This window comes from Rhinopithecus roxellana, chromosome 1 (genome assembly GCF_007565055.1).
Source record: "Rhinopithecus roxellana isolate Shanxi Qingling chromosome 1, ASM756505v1, whole genome shotgun sequence".
Lineage (NCBI taxonomy): Eukaryota > Metazoa > Chordata > Mammalia > Primates > Cercopithecidae > Rhinopithecus > Rhinopithecus roxellana.
Genome location: NC_044549.1, coordinates 142,691,531 through 142,711,645, shown reverse-complemented (window position 1 = coordinate 142,711,645; position 20,115 = coordinate 142,691,531). Strand labels below are relative to the sequence as shown.

The 20,115-nt window shown below is 35.4% G+C and overlaps 1 protein-coding gene across 1 annotated transcript; it reads left to right on the top strand.

Annotated features, from left to right (window-relative positions):
* Positions 1 to 4,412: 4,412 nt before the first annotated feature.
* On the top strand, positions 4,413 to 4,911 carry LOC104677765 (centromere protein W). Its single transcript, XM_010382908.1, has one exon. The coding sequence runs from the start codon at positions 4,531 to 4,533 to the stop codon at positions 4,795 to 4,797; it is 267 nt and encodes an 88-aa protein (XP_010381210.1). The 5' UTR covers positions 4,413 to 4,530; the 3' UTR covers positions 4,798 to 4,911.
* Positions 4,912 to 20,115: the final 15,204 nt, after the last annotated feature.

Here is a 20,115-nt window from a genome sequence, read left to right as displayed (position 1 = left end):
TATAGAAAGGACTGTAACCAGGTATGTCAGTGTTCAGCCAAGAATGAGGACTGTCACCCAGTCACAGGGAGATGCACCTGTCTGCCTGGCTACCATGGAAACCACTGTCTTCTCCGTGTGTGTGTTCTGTGCTCAACTGTAATTTATTGAAGAGGCACTGGTAGGGTGAGTCAGCACTCAGAATACCAAAGGACAAATGTTAATTCAAGCTTCTAATTCATAGCAAATTCTGTAAGAATTTGTATTTGAATAGTTGAAAACATACACTTTTTTGTGTGTAACTCATTCTTCTATTTTGCCTTTTCTATTCAAAATATCCCCAAGTTCTTCACAAATATCCAACATGAAAAGAAAGAGATAAAAAAAGAGAAAGAAAAAAATGAGAAAACATAAACTTATTTTTATAAATCGACATACAACAAACTACTATATATTTCAATTGATTCACAAAGTAAGTTAATTCCAGGGTCTGCTTAGGAACAATTAAATTAAATTAAGCAAATTATTATTCTGGAATGAAAATGGTGACTAGCTTAAATGACCAAATGCCAGTTGGCTCCTTATTGTGTAATAAAAAAGAATAGTCCCTAGACCAAACACCTTACAGTGATTCTTTAAGGATATTTTAACATTGAAAATGGTTATAGAAGAATGCAACAAAAAAAAAAGTCCCAAGGAGCACGTTAAAATGTTCAGCCAGCTACTTATTTTTTAAGCTTGTAATTATTTATAATGTACTTTTTATAGATTTAATTTTTTCCCAAACTTGGCGACTGCTGCTCTCTTTCTTCCCTAGTCATTCCTATAGCAGGTTCCTTTTACTTTCCTAAGTCTACAAGGGTATGAATAATTTGGGGATTTTTCTTCTCAAACCAAAAATATAGACTCCTGATCAAGCTACTGATTTTAGTTTTCTATAAGCCATTGAGTATATATTTTGAATATTACTTCCCTATTTTTTCCTAATTTTAAACATGACCAGCTAAAAAAACAATTAAGCATGTATGAAAATGTTTTCAATTACTGATTGCTTGGGATCTATAACCACTGAAGTTATTCAAACTTAAAATGAAGAACTAAAATATAAAATTAGTCAATTTCTATTAGTTTCTGGTTATGGCAAATTTCAAGCATCCTTGTATTGGAAGAAAGAAAGTTATTTTCTACATTTGATTCAAATGTCTCAGAAAGAATTTCTTCTTTATATCAAGGATGTTTTGTCTTAATAAAATAATATCAAGTTACATGTAACTGAGTTGCACTTTTATTTTGGAAGGCAAGCTACCTTTAGGTGTAGGAAGGTAGCTTTACCTCATAAAAAGTGAGGCTGGCTGAGTCAGGGAACTGCTCCCTGACTAGTCAAATTGGCTTATTTCCAGGCAACACGTGGTTGGATGTGACTGCAAGGATTCCTTGGCAACATGCACTATAATTACAGGACTATGAAAAAAGATTCAAGAAAATATCCATAAAAGGTGTAGCTGGCTTAAAAACAAAATTTTCAGCAGCCAAGAACAACTGGGCTTTCATGTTCCTAAGTTCAGAATGGAGAATCAAAATTTTCTCTTAGCAGAGGTCAGAGGAAGCAGACAAACTTAAAGTAGAATCTCATCACTTGTTCATAATTCAGAGGCTAGATGGGTCAGTCCTAACTTGTGGATAGCATGTAGGAAAAACAACAATTCCTGTTAGATGCAAACTCATAGTGCTATGTATTTTATAGCCAATAAGAGGTTTTAAAGTGACCACAGACCCTGGAAACCTTTTATTTCTCCAATCTGTATGCAATATGTGCTATTTACAGTCACTTTCTTTAAGGATATTTAAGGCATTAGAGTTCTCTATAACTATGGTCACTTCTTTTAACAGTATTCATAAGAACACCCCCACATTGGTGTAGAATACTTTGAGAAGCATGGGCCACACAGTAGTCACCAGTGCCAAGAGAAAGATATCAAGACATTCACAGAACTTGAGCTTTAATGCTATTGCTCATAGCAATAAAAACTCAGACAGACCAAATGTCAGTATCTCCTTTTAAGAATAAAGCCAAACAGCATAACAGTGGCTGGTGTATCTGAGTAACCTGGTCAGATACTGAGAAAACAGACTCTGTGGAAAACAGATGCATGCTTTTCATTTCTTGGTAGCTATGTATGTCAGGATGCAGTCATAGCCTTGTTTGTTTTAAGTTTTTAATCACAGTACCAAAGGCCGTTCACGTAATAATATTATACAGTAGCAAAGGGGCTTGGCATTTAACCTTTAATATTTAAACCAATCAGAACTGTAAATTCCCATCCAAGCTTCTTCTTGGAATGAGAATTTAAGAGAAGGGGATGTGCAAGGATGGGAAAAGATAGTCACCTTATAATGGAAAATAACTAAACACAACTTGGCGGAAATACAAAATTTCCAGGAAGAAAGAATTGTAAAGGATAGAGTAAAGGCCAAGTAAAGATCAAAATGGATTTAGGAAATGAGGGAAGGGACGAGCCAAGTAAAATCCTGGGTGTGCGTTTTCTTGTTTTCTTGTTAAATTTAGCGAACATTTTAGCAAATGCTGTGTGCATGATTCCAGAATTCAAACTTCACATGGCACAGAATTGAATAGGAAAGTGAAATTGTCAATAAAATAATTTACTATTGGAAAATAAACATCATCAGCACATCTATAAACACATATCATACTCTTGATACAAATTTAATGAGTTTGGGGACTAAGAGGTTAGCACAGACACTGTTTTCCAAACAGATGGTTCACTTATTAGTACGTTAATTTCACCATGTTCAGTTTCCCAATTTCAAAAGTATAATTAAGTTGAAGGCTAAAAATCAGATGATGTTCAAATATATATAAAATACATATATATATACACACACACACATATATATATGCACATATAGATATGAAGAAAGAACAACACAGAGTGATTCTGTAAAATATAAAACCGTCATTAGGAAAGTTTGGAAAATAGCTTCATATCAGAGGAAAATTATGTTTTTTAAGTAACTGATTCACATGAAAATTATCTCAAAATCTAGACCTTCACTTATATCAGTTATTTAAATTCATCAATTACACAAGCTGTTTTTTCCTTTCAACTGAGATACTGATTCTTTGATACTTGTGATTATATCTAAAGCATAACATTTCCCTCCATTACAACACAAGTTTCACTCTTCATTGTGTTGCTCCTTTCCTTACTTGCATAGAAATTCATGTTATCTTTCCTTTCACAGTAATACCACTGGAGAGTTTCCTATATCAGTCAATTCTTATTAATTTAATCTCCTTATTATTATTATTATACTTTAAGTTCTAGGGTACATGTGCATAACATGCAGGTTTGTTACATATGTATATTTGTGCCATGTTGGTGTGCTGCACCCATCAACTCGTCAGCACCCATCAACTCGTCATTTACATCAGGTATAACTCCCAAAGCAATCCCTCCCCCTTCCCCTCTCCCCATGATAGGCCCCAGTGTGTGATGTTCCCCTTCCCGAGTCCAAGTGATCTCATTGTTCAGTTCCCACCTATGAGTGAGAACATGCGGTGTTTGGTTTTCTGTTCTTGTGATAGTTTGCTAAGAATGAATGGAAATAATCTCCTTTTTTGAAAGCAACAGGCCAGCAGTACACATCAGACCTTAAGGTTTCAATTGCCATATTTTCAGCTTGTTTCATGCATTTTTCTCTAATCTCAAGCAACCAAATGTTCTTTTTCAGCATCACATTTATTTTACTATATTAGTAATTTAATAAAAACTGTAAATACTTATGTTCTCAAAACTGACCCAAATGGATGTGAAAGAAGCATTTTATATCTTGGTGAATGGTAGAAGAGAAGGAGATGGAGACTTTAAAAAAAAAATCACTAATTTTGTTTTTAGGTACCCTCACTGATTTTGTTTTTAGTACACTCAAATTGTTATAAGTGAAAGAGAAAAAGAACTACTTGGGAGGACTAAAAAAAATGCTGTGCGCAAAAAAAGAGGGCAATTAGCTATGAAAACTGACATCCCTTGATGGGAGGAAATGACAGGAGAGAATATGAAATAAACCCATTGTTTCTCACAGAAAGCAGTAAAGAAATACAACAGCTGTACACATGAATAACCTTTGGTATGAACAGTTTTAAAGTGTTTGCTTTCCATCTCCATAATGGAGAATTTCATTTTTAACTGGAATGAAAAAGGAGGAAAGAAGCAGTCACTCTTTGAGTCTAAAAGCAAATCTGAGACTCAAGGTGACAATTTTGGGTTTGGAGATAGGATATACGTGGGGATTATAAAATTTTGAATCTCAACAAAAAGCATTCTTTGGCCATTATTTATCTCTTACACAGTATCATCATGGTAGGCCGTACCTCCCTGGATATGAAAGTAGAAAATTGAAAAACTGGTTTCTCTCCCTGAAGAAGCGTAAGAGGGACCGGATTGTTATCGCTGGCCCAGTGTTCCCGGAGCTTGTGTGAGATACAGAGAGCACCTCGGAAGCTGAGGCAGCTGGTACTTGACGGAGAGGATGGCGCTGTCGACCATAGTCTCCCAGAAGAAGCAGATAAAGCGGAAGGCTCCCCGTGGCTTTCTAAAGCGAGTCTTCAAGCGACAGAAGCCTCAACTTCGTCTGGAGAAAAGTGGTGACTTACTGGTCCATCTGAACTGCTTACTGTTTGTTCATCGATTAGCAGAAGAGTCCAGGACAAACGCTTGTGAGAGTAAGTGTAGAGTCATTAACAAGGAGCATGTACTGGCTGCAGCAAAGGTAATTCTAAAGAAGAGCAGAGGTTAGAAGTCAAAGAATATATTCTTGAAAGTTATTATGATGCCTTCTTTTGGGCGGTAACAGATCATAAAGACTTTTTTACACATCAATTTGGGATTATTAAATATTGGCTATAAGTGATGTGTGTGTTCGTATTTTTTTTTCTGGCATGAAATATCTCAAGTAAATGCGTAGGACTATTTAACTCTTTTATGGGAATTACTATTATTTTTATTTTAAATGTCCTCTAGTTCAGTTTGCTTTTGTTGCTATTGCAAATATTTTATGTATCAAAAATGAAATCTTACTATATTAAATACTTTGAAAATGTAAAAAAAAAAAAAAAAGAAAGAAAATTGAAAAACTAACAGAAAATGAAGAGGCATCCTCTATATTTGGTTTCGTTTTCAATTATTACATGTATTAAACCCAGATAATTCCAGACAAGACAAGCTACAGCACTTAAATATTTAAAATAATGAACTTATCTGGGTAGAAATCAGATAACCTTGTTCAGTGAATTGTCTAAGCACATTTTAAAAGTAGGTAAATTCCCAAGGAAGCACAAAGTTAAGTCATACCTTATTAACAGGCAGCATCAAATACTAATAATTATCTGTATCATCTCAGTCATCCTCAGATAGCTCCATGCCTTGAATCAACAGCTTGAAGGTGATTGAAAATACCAGTAGAAATTGGAATGTTGAGTTAACCACATGTCTACTGGTGTGAATTTAAACACTGATTGCTGTAAGTTACAATACCATATATGGTTTTGTTCTCCTTTAGCAGGATACCCAAAAGGCACGTATAGTCCATATTGCCAAAAGATGCGTAAGTGCCTGAATCGTGGCATCTGTGACACCATGATTGGCACCTGTATCTGCCCTCCTAGCTTCACTGGGGCCGACTGAAGTCAAAGTAAGTTATTATTGCCTATTATGGAGTAGATATGCTGATCATTCCAAGGCCCAATACTGGTAGCAAAAGTACTAAAGCTAAGAGCTGGAGTTTTTAAGAACTGCAAATTAAAGAGTAAATGTTGTTGCAATTATTTTACTTCTTAATTTATAGTACTAACAGCAAACACAAACTGATCTAAATTCTAGGTTGAAAAATATTTATGTAGGAGTTTGGTTGAGAGCTAAAGTCAGTGAAAGTAGCCAAAGAGATCTTTTTGGTGATAACCCTCCTTGCTCCAGCAACGCTAGACTCAAGTCAGTATTAGAAAATGTGTTTGCCAAGATCAGAGCAGACTTGAGATTACCTTATTCACAGTGTCAAACTCATTGTCTAAAGTTCCACAATTTCATTTATGCTCAGCAATTTCCTATCTCAAAAGTAAGTGGTTTCCCTGCTCACCAAAAAGTAAACAGTTTCCTAAAAGCCAAAGACCTTAAATTAACTACTTATCACAAAAACAACTATTGACATGAAGTTTAAGGCACTGGATTGAAGAGCCCTTACAAATGCACAGACTTAGACACTCTGAGGATATGGTTACCAAGTATATTTTGTTTTTTCTTTTTTCAGATCTGCCATTTTAAAAATATTTATATAGTTTTGCTTAACCCAAATAACTCAACCCATAGTCATACACTGTGACTCCTCTGACGCTTCAGGTGAGAGTTACTCAGAATGAAACCCTCACATGTGAAGCCACGATCATGATAATTTCTAGGGAGGATAAAAGAGGCAATGAGCAGGAGAGTGCATTGTGGGGAAGTCAGTCTTGGCAACACTGTATTTTTGACATGAGTGTTATGAATGAGGATGTTCACTTTGTGATCGTCCATTGAACTGCACATTTGTGTTTTTGTGCTTTATTCTGTAATCTTATGAATTAAAAAAGTACCTCCAACAGATCTTAAAATAAAGATGGAAGTACTGCCTTAATTAACACTCACCTCAACATGAGTGAACTAGATTGTGAAATACCTTCATTTGAGATTCCTTCATTTGGATGAATGATAGCTAAGTTTGTAACTAGACAGGGTACTACACTGTTATGTGCCAAGGACACCCAAAATGCTTATGTTTCCTGGTCAGTCAGTTGCTTTGTCTGCTTTGTAGGAGGGTAATTTTTCTGTTTAAGTGCCCTGCAGGCCTCAGCACTCTGCTGTATTGAGAATAAACGACAAGACAAAACCTGGCTCCAGGTAGGAGACAACTGACACCTAGTGGATAGTGCCTCCTGAGGCCTCAGTTGGCAAGTTATCTTTCAGTTAAGGCCAACCTATAAACATTTCTTAAGCAAGGTTCTGTCTGGTTCCTTTCTATTTGTTCTTGAAAGAGAGTAAGTGGAAGAAATGTCCTCCTGCCAAAGCATTTTCAAAGCTGTGATTTCTCTGAACATTGGAGTTACTTTGGTCTTAAGCAAGTTGTGATCTTGTACCTGAGCACTTTCCATTTGCTTTGACAGCTTAGTAGGGTAGAGCCAAATTTGCAACCCACTTCTTAAATGTTCCAAAAAATATGATGTTTATTTTATATTATTACCATATTTTCCCTTTATGTGATTCTCAACAGATATTTATTTTATCTTTGTGTATTTATGTATGTTTTGGTAAGCATCTCGAATTTGTGGAATGAAGTTGCAAAAAATAACCAAACAAATTAATAAATATACAAATGAATATTTGAAGATGTGAGCATAATGAATCTTATATTTATGTACAGGAACTTTAGCTAAAATTCTAGAATAGGCTTTATATACTCAAGATTATTACAAATATACATTTGGTATATATATTATATGTACATATATTATATAACATAATATATGTACACATAACATTCCTATATGTTATATAACATATATGTACATATAATATACCTACATATATTATATAACATAATATATGTAATATACATGTAGAGAGAGACACACACACACATGCACACACTCTTAAACTTGCTAAGACAGAGTCACATGGCAAAGAAAAACAATCCAAGTTGGGAACAGTTGAGGTCCCTAATTTGTAAGAGACATTCATATTATATGTAAGTTTTTGACACTAGATATTTAGTTGAAAATTCCTAACGCCAACTAAAATGGCGCTATGGAAGCAGCAATTTAAACAGTCCCTTGTTTTGCTTTGTTTATTTCTAAGTAACCTTTCAAATTGAAAATCAAACTAAAAGCAAGTCAGTAAAACCTATTTGATTAAATGAAAATGTCATGTATTTCACAACTTTTAAAAAATCTTGTCTGGTAAAATGTTTAATAAGAAAAATCTGGTTTTGCTTTGCTCTGCTTTATTTTGCTCTTACTTGCAGCTTGTCCTGAAGATCACTATGGGCAGAACTGTGTTCAACGGTTTCCTGTGGCCCAGGACAAGGTGACCCAGTGACTGGAGTGTGTCAGTGTCCACCCAGCCGAATGGGAACCAGGTGTCAGGAAGGTAACAACGATGGCTGGGTCACCTTCTCTGTCCAAGCACTAATTTAGCTACGCTGCAAAAGTAGATTTGGTGCCAACGAAGATAATTATATGAGCAATACTCACAAGAATTTTTTCTTTTAGTGTGGCTTTCAAATAACAGGAAAGTACATGCTCCCGGGCCCGGCGCGGTGACTCACGCCTGTAATCCCAGCACTTTGGGAGGCTAGGGAGGGCAGATCACAAAGTCAGTATATCGAGACCATCCTGGCTAACACGGTGAAACTCTGCCTCTACTAAAAATATAAAAAATTAGCGGGGCTTGGTGGTGGGCGCCTGTAGTCCCAGCTACTCAGGAGGCTGAGGCAGGAGAATGGCGTGAACCCGGGAGGCGGAGCTTGCAGTGAGCCGGGATCACGCCACTCCATCCCAGCCTGGCGACAGAGTGAGACTCCGTCTCAAAAACAAAAACAAAAACAAAAACAAAAATGCTACCATAGCGCCATATAGAAAATAGCTTACTGGAAGATAAGCACAAATTGGAAACAAAAGCAAATAATAACTTATGCAAGCTCTTGACAGGGAAGAAATTTTCAGATAACATTTGATAACTTTTATAAAACTGACAAAAATTGTGTGCTGGAGATGTCTAATTATAAAAACTAAATAATTTTATATCCCCTTCAATCAGAAGGTTGAACCTGAAGAGGCCCCCTGAAATCTATAAGAAAACTGGGAGACAAGGAGAAAAACACAATCTTTGTTGAAAACTGCAAAATTTTCTTATCCTAATTGTAATATTTGTTATTACTGTCATAAGGAGAGAAGAGCTGTCAAGTTTCAGAAAACAGGGATTTTTCGGGAGAATACTGGGCCCCTACAGATCTTAAGTAGGGTCAGCAGAGCGGCCACTTCTCCATAGCACACATAGAGAGCAAAACTAAGGACGCTTTCCTGAAAAATAAGGATTAGGTGAATAGGAGAGCTATTGAAACTTCTCTGAATCCCACTGAACATCTTAGAGTGGAGGAAAACCGAACAAAACAAAACAAAACAAGAACTACACAGACATACCACGTTTTTAACTCTGCACTAGGACAGAAAGGAATCTGTGGGTAGTTTAGTAGCCTTGCAACTAAAGAAAAGCTCAGCCCACACATATCACACACACACACACACACACACACACACACACACACGTACACATATATACATACCACACCTTGTGTTATATGGAGCTGCACTCTGGATGAAGAAGGCTTTCTTCTAGCTGAGATCATTTTTCTAACCCTAACTCAACACTATCCTTCCAGAAATATCTGGTGTATTAAAAAATGAAGCATGTAGATAAAATACTTCTCTCATTTTACAAACAAAAACTGAAACTGTTCAAAGCTGCCCTTGCTTTTTTAGTGCAAATTCTGTAAGAAGGAAAAAGGAGTAAAGGAATATGAAAAAGAAAAGGCAGATGAAACAAGAGCAGAAAAGTTTTGCTATGGAGCACATGAAGATATTAACCAGAATCTCTTCCAAGAATTCAAAGGATGTAATGAAAAAGTGTTCTCTATAAAATGTGAGTGCAATGCAGAGATACAAGGGTTCATGCAATAAATGAAAAGACAACAAAAGGAAATGAAAAAGTAAGCTGGCAGAGCTCAAAGAAGAAGTGGAAATGAAAATTAAACCTCACATCATATAAATGAAGGCCACATTGGGAGCAGGTAAAGGAAGGACAGAATCTGCTGATAGTACAGCCAGGTTAAAAAAAAATGAGGGAAGTAAAAATAATGAAATGGAAAAGAAATGAGAGAGAAATGTATAATTGGAAGAGGAAAATGTTCAGATATAATATTCAAGATTTTTCCTTTGAAATAAAAGATCTGAGGCTACATATTGAATGAATATATTTTATCTCAGGAAATAATAGTTACAGTGGTTTAAAGGCAAGGGGAAACTCCATTGAGGATATAAGGAAAAATATGAGCTTACTTAAGAATGAGAAAAATCAGTCTGACTTTTTACCTCATAGCAGTATTCATTGCCAACATATGGCTAATCAATGCCTATTAAGTTCATGAGGAAAAAATGTGACATGTATTTTATACACTGTTAGCTGTTATTCAAATGTAATATGGTGGCAAATTAACCACTTTTTAAAAAGTTGCTGGAAATATAATAGCCTTAAAATACTTTAAAGAAACAATTGCAAGATAAATTTAAGCAGCCAAATAATAAATGGAAAATATCTGATAAAAAGACTATTAGTAAACATTGCATTCATCTTAGTTAAGGCTAAGTTTAAAACAGTTGTGGAAATTATGCCTCCATGACAGAAGATAAATATTATAAATTATAACAATTGTATTGTAGAGATTTTAACATAGTGCTAACAAGGCATAAACTGGAAAGACAGAGAAAGCAAAGGAGTATAGGTATACTGGTCTTATTTCCTCATTAAAGGTTGTGGGGTACATGGGAGAGATCTGTGTCAAAACATATTATTTAAATATAATAATACAGCAAGTGTGTTTAAGTGTATAAAGGTACATTCTAGAATTTAGAATACTTCAACTGAGATGTTAAGAATAAAAATACATCCAACTAAAATCAGATGGAGGAGCGAAATAAAAAAAATAAGAGAAAGCAGAATAGTATTAACTTCATTACAATTTATACTGAGTTAAAATGTACTAAATAAAGAAATTTACTATATTATATAATATCTGCACTATCTAAACAAGGTTCCCTAAATTATGTAAGAGTATATTTATAAGGCTCATGTAGAGAACAATGGAGTACACATACCTTTTCCTATTACTCCCTTTCAACATAGTAAACATTCCACATAATGTAGAAAACAAACATAAGTCTCTGAAATATGAAGAAAATAAAGCAGATTGGATAAGAACCTTAGAAATCTAGGAAGCAACATGATGGTGAGTTCCCTGGTTTTGTTTTGTGTTGTTTTGTTTTTGTTTTGTTTTGTTTTTTGTCTCATATATCCCAGACTAAGTGCTGGAGAAACCTACAACCCAGATAGGCCAGTGGGTGCAGACAAAGGTCTAAGATACAATTGATTTCTCTAGTCAAAGGACAGGAAATGGGACGGCTTAGCAATACAGAAAACTTTTAGAAAATAACTGGTCTTCTTCAGGCAAACACTATGAAATAAAACTGTATCCTCAATCCCAATCCCATGAGCAAGGGCCAAATGAGTAGTGTACACTTCAAACCCCATCCTGACATGAGAAGGTAACCCTCTCTACCCCGCACACCAGGACTGTGTAAGAGAAGGCATCATGGGGAGTTTGGACTTTCGTCCCTACCACATAATAACAAGCCTCTACCTCTGCAGTTAGTCCAAAGAGACCATGTGATGTGAAGAGTGTGGACTTTCACCTCCACCAGACAGCAAGGAGACATTGTTCCTCCGATTTGGGAGGAACATATCAGAGGAGGTCTAGTAGAGAGTCAGGACTCCCACAACCACCAAGTGGTAATGAATGTAGTGTCAGTGGAGATCAAGTGGGAGCCATAGGATGCACCTCTAACCCTATCAGTGACATTGGTATAGCAGAGGCATAGTGAGGAGCTGAATTCCCATCCTGCCCAGCAGGATGGGGCCCCATTTATCCAACCTCCTACTTGGTGACCATCTAGGGAACTTGAACCTCTACCTGGTGAACCCCTGTTCTCACCAGTGTAATATAGAAGGAGGAGGCTTGCTAAAATGGAAAATTTAAATGAGATCCATGTTCTGGTATCATAATATTCAAAATTTCCAGGTTTCAATCTTTTAAAATTCATCAACCAACAACTTGGAGAATTTCAACTTACGGAAGAGGAGACAATCAACAGATGCCAACACAGAGAGGACACTAATGTTAAATTTATCTGACAAGAATTTTAAAGCATTTATCATAAAAATGCTTCAGTGAGCAACTACAGATATAATTAAAACAAATAAAATGTTAAAAGGCTCAGCAAAGGATAAAAGACATTCAGAAGAACCAAATGGAAATTTTAGACCTGGAAAATAAAATTACCAAAATGAAAAGCTCAATGGATGAGTTCAACAGCAGAATGGAGTGGACAGAGGAGCAAACCAATGAACTTGAAGGAATGATGGAAATTACCCAACCTGAACAACAAAGAGAAAAAAACATAGCGACCAACAAACACACACACACAGCCTCAGAGACCTGTAGTACTATAAGAAAATATCTACCCTTATGTCATCTGAGTCCCAGAAGAGGAAAAAGAGGGTGGAGATGAAAAAATACTTAAAGGAATAATGGCTGGGAATTTTCTGAATGTAACAAGAAACATAAACCTACAGGTTGAAGAAGCTGTGTTAATGCCAAACAAGATAAACTCAAAGAAATTTACAAAAGTGATATCAACATCAAACTTCTGAAAATTAAATATACATTAATTGAACTAATATATATTAATATATGTTAAATAACATATCAAATCAATTGGTATATTAAAGATAATCTATATTTTAATTCAATTAATAAATGAATAAACTATATTAATTTTAATATAATGAATAATTAATATATATTATATATATCAAATACATTTATATATTTCATTTTCAGAAGCTTGATGCTGATATTTCTTTTATAGATAGGTGTTGAGAAAGAAACAACACCACCTTAGCTATAGAAGAAATACAAATAGAATGACAGCAGATTTCTCATCAAAAGTCATGGAAGGGATGCAACATATCTGAAGTGCTGAAAAAACAAACAAACAAACCATCAAACCAGAATCAAATATCCAGCAAAAAAATCCTTCAAGAATGGAAAGGAGATTTAAAAAAAATTCTCGGATGAAGGAAAACAGAGAATTTGTTGCTAGCAGACTTAACCTAAAGGAATGGCTAAAGGAACTTATGGAAACTAAAAGAAAATGATCAAGAAAGAATATTGGAACATCAGGAAAATTAGAATGCATAAAGAGTAAAAATATAACAGCACAAACTATTTTTCTTTTCTGCTTGAGTTTTCTAGATTATACTTGGCAGATGAAGCAAAAACTATGACACTTATATAGTTCTCAATGTATATAGAAAAAATATTTGATAATTTATTATAAATGAGGAGAGTAAAGGGACAGAAAGGAGATTAGGTTGCCACACATCATTCAAGCTGGTAAAATATTGACTCTGTAGACTGTAAGTCAGGTGTGTATAACATGATACCTAAAGAAATACCAAAAAATCTGTATAAAAGGATATGCTGGCAAACACTATAGCTAAATCAAAATTGTATTAAAAATGTTAAAGTAATACAAAATAAATCTGTAAAAAGAGAAAGAAAAATGCAACAAATCGAAATCAAAAAAGAAAATAGCAGATTTAACATACTACCAATTGCATTAAATGTAAATGGCCTAAATATACCAATGTTTAAAATCCATATAATTGGTTGAATGGAAAAAGACCATGCAATATTTAATTACAATAAAGGAGGATTACCTATATTATTATTAAATAACATAAATTTCAAGGCAAAGAAAATAATACCAGAGAGGAGCATTATATAATTATAAGAGGGTTAATTCACTAAGAAGACATAGCAATCCTAAATTTATATGCATCAAAAAACACAGCTGTCAAATATCTAAAGAAAAGGCTGGTAGTTCTAAAAACAGAAATAAACAAATTTATAATTATGGTTGCAGACTTTAGTACTCCTCTCTCAACAATTAACAAAACAACTAAACAGGAATTCAGCAAGTCTATAGAAAAATTCAAAATATTACCTAATGAACAATTACAGAATGTTTCACCCAGTAACAGCAGAATACACATTCATTTCAAATGCCCATAGAACATATCCCAAAATAAACTGTATTCTTTGCTGTAAAACAAACCTTAACAAACTTAAAATAATTAAAATTGTACATAGTGTTGCTATGGTTTGAATATGTCTCATCCAAATGTATGTGTTGGAAACTTAATACCCAATGCAAAAATGTTGGGAGGTGAGGCCTAATGGGAGGTGATTAGGCCATGAAGGCTCTGCCTTAATAAATGAATTATTACTATTATCACAGGCAAAGTAGCATCATTACAAATAATGAGTTCAGCACCCTTTCCTTTTGCTCTCTCTTGTGTGCACTCTCTTGCCCTTGGCCTTTTGCCATGGGATGACACAGCAAGAAGGCATTACCAGATACAATTATTAAGTCTGTGGAATTCTATTATAGCAATACAAAATGAACAAAGAGAGTGTGTTCCCTAACCACAATGGTATCAAACTAGAAATCAATAATAGGAAGATAGCAAGAAAATATCCAAACACTTTGAAACTAAACAACCATGTCTAAATGATCCATGAATCAAAGAGGAGATCTCAAGGAAATTTTATACAGTACTGGTTGAAAATGACATTATAATTTTGAAACATGTGAGATTCAGCTAAAGCAGAGTTAAGGAGGGATTTATAACACTAAATGCTTACGTTGGAAAAAAACAAAATGTCACAATTCGATAATCTAAGCTCCTCCCTCAATAAATTAAAAGAGAAACATGAGCCCAAAGCAAGAAGGAAGGAAGTAGTAAAGATAAAGATAGAAATCAATGAAACTGAAAACAAGAAAACAATAGAGAATATCAACCAGAAACAAAACTGGCCCCTTTGAAAGATCAATAAGTATGGCAAATGTCCAGCAAGACTGACAGAAAAAAGAGGCAAGACACAAATTACCAATATTAGAAATGAAACCGGTTGTATTAGTCCATGTTCATATTGCTATAAAGAGTTACCTAAGGCTGAGTAATTTATAAAGGAAAGAAGTTTAATTGACTCACAGTTCTGCATGGCTGGGGAGACTTTGGGAAACATACAATAATGGTGGAAGGCAAAGGGGAAGCAAGGACCTTCTTCACATTGTGGCAGGAAAGAGAGCAAGGAGAAGACTGCCAAACACTTTTAAACCATCAGATCTTGTGCGAATTTACTCACTATCATGAGAACAGCATGGGGGAACCTGCCCCCATGATCCATTCAGCTCACGTGAGGTCCTTTTCTCAACACATGGGGAGTAAAATTAGAGATGAGATTTGGGTGGGGACACAGAGCCAACCGTATCATTTCACCTCTGGTGCCTACCAAATCTCATGTCCTCACATTTCAAAACCAATCATGCCTTCCCACAATCCCCCAAAGTCTTAACTTCTTCCAGCATTAACTCAAAAGTCCAAGTACAAAGTCTCATCTGAGACAAAGCAAGTCCTTTTTGCCTATGAGACTATAAAAATTTTTTAAGAAGTTAGTTACTTTCAAAATACAATGAGGGTACAGGTACAGGCATTGGGTAAATGTTCCTGTTCCAAATGGGAGAAATTGGCCAAAACAAAAAGACCACAGGCCCCATGCAAGTATGAAATCCAACAGGGCAGCCATTAAATTGTAAAGCCCCCAGATAATTTCCTTTGAGTCTGTGTGTCATATCCATTTCACACTGATGCAAGAGGTTGGCTCTTAAAGCCTTGAGCAGCTCTGCCTCTGTGGTGCTGCAAGATACAGGCCCCATAGCTGCTTTCACAGGATGGCATTGAATGTCTGCTGCTTTTCCAGATGCACAGTGCAAGCTGTCAGTGGATCTATCATTCTGGGGTCTGAAAGATGGTGGCCCTCTTCTCACAGCTCCACTAGGCAGTGCTCCAGTGGAGACTCTGTGTGGGGGCTCCAACTCAACATTTCCCCACTTCATTGCCCTTCGAGGCTGGTTCTCCTCATGGAGAACCTCCATGAGGGCTCTTCCCCTGCCGTAGACTTTTGCCTGGACGTCCAGGTATTTTCATACATTCTCTGAAGTCTATGAAGAAGCTCACAAATCTGAACTTTTGTCTTCTGTGCACCCACAGGCCCAACACCACATGGAAGCTGCCAAGGCTTGGGGCTTGCACCCTCTGAAGCAATAGCCTGAGCTGTACCTTGGCCCCCTTTTATCCATGCCTGGAGCTGGAGTGGCTGGAATGCAGGGTGTATGTTTCAAGGCTCCACAGAGCAGCAAAACCTTGGTCTTAGCCCGTGAAACCATTATTCCCTCCTAGGCCTCCCGGCCTGTGATGGGAGGTGCTGCCATGAAGATTTCTGAAATGCCCTGGAGACATTTTCCCCTTTGCCTTGGCTATTAACATCCAGTTCCCCATTATTTATGTAAATTTCTCCAGCTGGCCTGAATTTCTTCACAGAAAGTTGGTTTTTCTTTTCTACCACATGGTCAGGCTGCAAATTTTCCAAGCTTTTACAGTCTGCTTCCCTTTTAAATGTAAGTTCCAATTTCGAACCATCTCTTTGTGAGTGCATATGACTGTATCCATTCAGAAAAAGCCAGGTCACATATTGAATGCTTCACTGCTTAGAAATTTTCTCTGCCAGATACTCTAAATTATCTCTCTCAAGTTCAAAGTTCCATAGATCTTTAGGGCTGGATCAAAATGCCATGAGTCTCTTTGCTAAAACATAGCAAGAGTGACCTTTGCTCCAGTTCCCAATAAGTTCCTCATCTCCATCTGAGCCCACTCAGCCTGGACTTCCTTGTCCATAACACTATAAGCATTTTGATCAAAACTGCTCAACAAGTCTCTAGGAAGTTTCAAACTTTCCCACATCTTCCTCTCTTCTTCTGAGTCCTCTAAATTCTTTCTACTTCTCCTCGTTACCCAATTCCAAAGTCGTTTCCACGTTTTCAGGTATCTTTATAGCAGTGTCCCACTCTGCCGGTACCACTTTCCTACATTAGTCCATTTTTACACTGCTATAAAGAACTACCTGAGACTGGGTAATTTATGAAGAAGAGAGGTTTAATTGACTCATAGTTCTGCATGACTGTGGAGGGCTCAGGAAACTAACAATCATGATGGAAGGTGAAGGGGAAGCAAGGACCTTCCTCATGTGGCGACAGAAGAGAGAGAGAGCGAGCTGGGGGAAACTGCTAAAAGGTTTTAAACCATCAGATCTCATGATATCTCACTCACTATCATGAGAACAGCATGGGGAAACTACCCTCATGATATAGACACTTCCCACTAGGTCACTCCCTCAAACTGTGGGGATTGCAATTCAAGATGAGATTTCAGTGAGGACATACAGCCAAACCATATCACAGGGGATATCATTATAGATGCTGCTGACATGAAATGAATAATAAGGGCATACTATAAATAGTTCTACACATATTAATTTGACTAATTAGATAGAAGGAACTCGTTCCTCGAAGAGCACAAACAATAACTAATCCAATATGAAATAGATAATTTGAATAGCCCTATAAATTCTACACAGTCTCTTTCTAAAATATAAGAAAAAGGAATCCAATTCATTTTATTCTGATACCGAAACCAAAAATATTACCAAAAAAGAAACTACTGAATAATGTCCTTCATGAACATAGCAAAAAAATGTTTAATAAACTATTAGAAAATATGTCAAGAGTTTAAAAATTAGTTTAAAAAATAATTATATACCACCACCAAGTGTGGTTCATTCTAGGGGTGTGAGGCTGTTTCAGTGTTTGACAATCAATTTTACCATATTAATGGACTAAAGATGAAATTTAGGAGTATCATACCAATTGATGCAGAAAGAGCATTTGACAAAATTCAATATTATTCGTGATTTTAAAGAACCCAGATAACTAAAAATAAAGGGAATCTCCTCAGCTTGATAATTTGCATTTACATAAAGCCTATGGCATCATAATTAGTGATGAAAGACTGAATTTATCTTCCAAAATATTTATGTAAATGTTTAGTGATAAGAAGGGATGAAAATAAAGAACAATAAAAACAATAAAATTAACTTAAATGGAAATGAGGAATTACTAAGTAAAACAAAGGTAAAATATGACTGACCTTATGAGTTCCATTAAGGGAAATTACAGCAATCTAGAAAAAGATAAAATTGTATTCCTACATTATTTTGTTCACCCAAATTACTTCCAGGTGCATAAAGTATTTAAAGATAATCATGAAAATTATACAAGTACCAAAATTAACATGGGGATAAAAAAATTATTTTGTATGACTGCGGCAAAAACTCATAACCCATTTTTTAGAAAAGAAACCCATGGTCTTCCTGACTTAAAGAAAATAAAAAATTTCTTCAAGGTATAAAACACACAAAAAACCAATGTATAAATAAGCTGGATGAAGAAAGACCCGCAAAGCACACTCATTTTCTTGTATTTCTTTTACTTTTCCCTTTTTTAAGCTACACTGCTGGAATGGGAGATTAAGTTTTCAGATCTGTGGGGGGGGTTTGTTGTTGTTTTCATTTTTTTGAAACAGGGTGTCATTCTATTACCCAGGCTGGAATGAAGGGACACTATCATGTCTAACTGCAACCTCTCACTCCTAGGCCCAAGCGATCCTCTCACCTCAGGCTGCTGAGCAGCTGGGACTGCATGCATGTACCACCATGCTCAGCTAATTGTTTTATTTCTCATGAAGACAGAGTCTCACTATATTTCCCAGGCTGATCTCAAGTCCTGGGCTCAAGTGATCTTCCTACCTCGGCCTTACAAAGTGCTGAGATTACAAGTGTGAGCCACTGTATCTGGACTAATTTTCTTAATAAGCAAAGAGATTTCTCTCATATATCAATAAGAAGAGGCTCTACAACACCCAATCGATCTTATAAAAGATCACAAGCATCATTTATAGTGTGACAAATCTAAATTTGAGTTGCACTTTGTACCATCTTCACCTCAGATTATCATGGTATGCCATATTAGCTAAAGATTGACAAATGGGCACATTAATAATCCTTCGTAAACTGGAAAATCTGTTTGTAGGGAAATTTGACAGTGTTCATTACTACTTAAAAAGCACATATTTTATTTGAGGAACTTACTACAGTTATTATATTATAATAACTACAGTTATTATAATACGATATTATACTATATTATGTAAGAGCAAAGATTTACATAAGGATATTCATTACAGCATTGTTTGTAGTAGCAAATTATTTTAAACAATCTGGAATGCCAAAATAAATTTTGCAAAGTACAATAAATTCCTATGTAGCTGTTAAAAAAGAATGAGGCATATATGTACTAATGTACTAATTTGGAAAACTTAAGATATTGAAAGATAATACTTTGTGTACTAATTTATGTACTATACTAATTTTATGTACATATACTAATTTAGTACATTGCTAATCTATATTTACTAATTTGGAAAAATATTGGGAAATTTTATGTAAAAGAAAGCAACATTTACAATATTATTTATTATATATTATATATACACACACACATACACACACATTAACCTTTGGGTAGAAAAGCATTAAGGAATACAGGAGATAGACTATGCCTTACTGGCCATAGGATATTTCTGGATATATCCAGCCATTTATCCACTTAATTCAAAAAATATTTATTGAATGACAATGCCTGTTTTAAGCACATAAAGTGTATGGTTAAAATACAGACTATCCAAGTGCTCATGCAACTTACTTTCTAGTGAGAGAGATAATAAACAATAAATATAAATAATAAGGAAATTCATAAATTTATATATGTTATTTATATCCCTCTAACATACATATATTCTTATCCTTAAAGGGTGTTTAAGTCTGAGCAAGACTTGAGAGTCTGAGCTTCAATTTTCTTAAGAGTAACGTGTGTGTGTGCATGCGTGCGTGTGTGTGTGTGTGTGTGTGTGTGCTCTAGAGGGAGTGAAATCTGTGGTAAGAGAAAAAAGAACATGAAATAGGGCTGGAGAGTGCAGGGTGGGTTGAAAATTTAGAGTACTTGGTGAGTTTTGTTGAAAGAGGTGAAATCTGTGATACAGAAAATAGCTGGTAATGATGATGTTTTTGATGATGTTTTTAAGAAGGGATCTGAGAATATTGGAACACAGGAATGGAATACTTTTTTTGATAATATGTCTTTGTATATTGTTTGAAATAATTAACGTAATTATATAA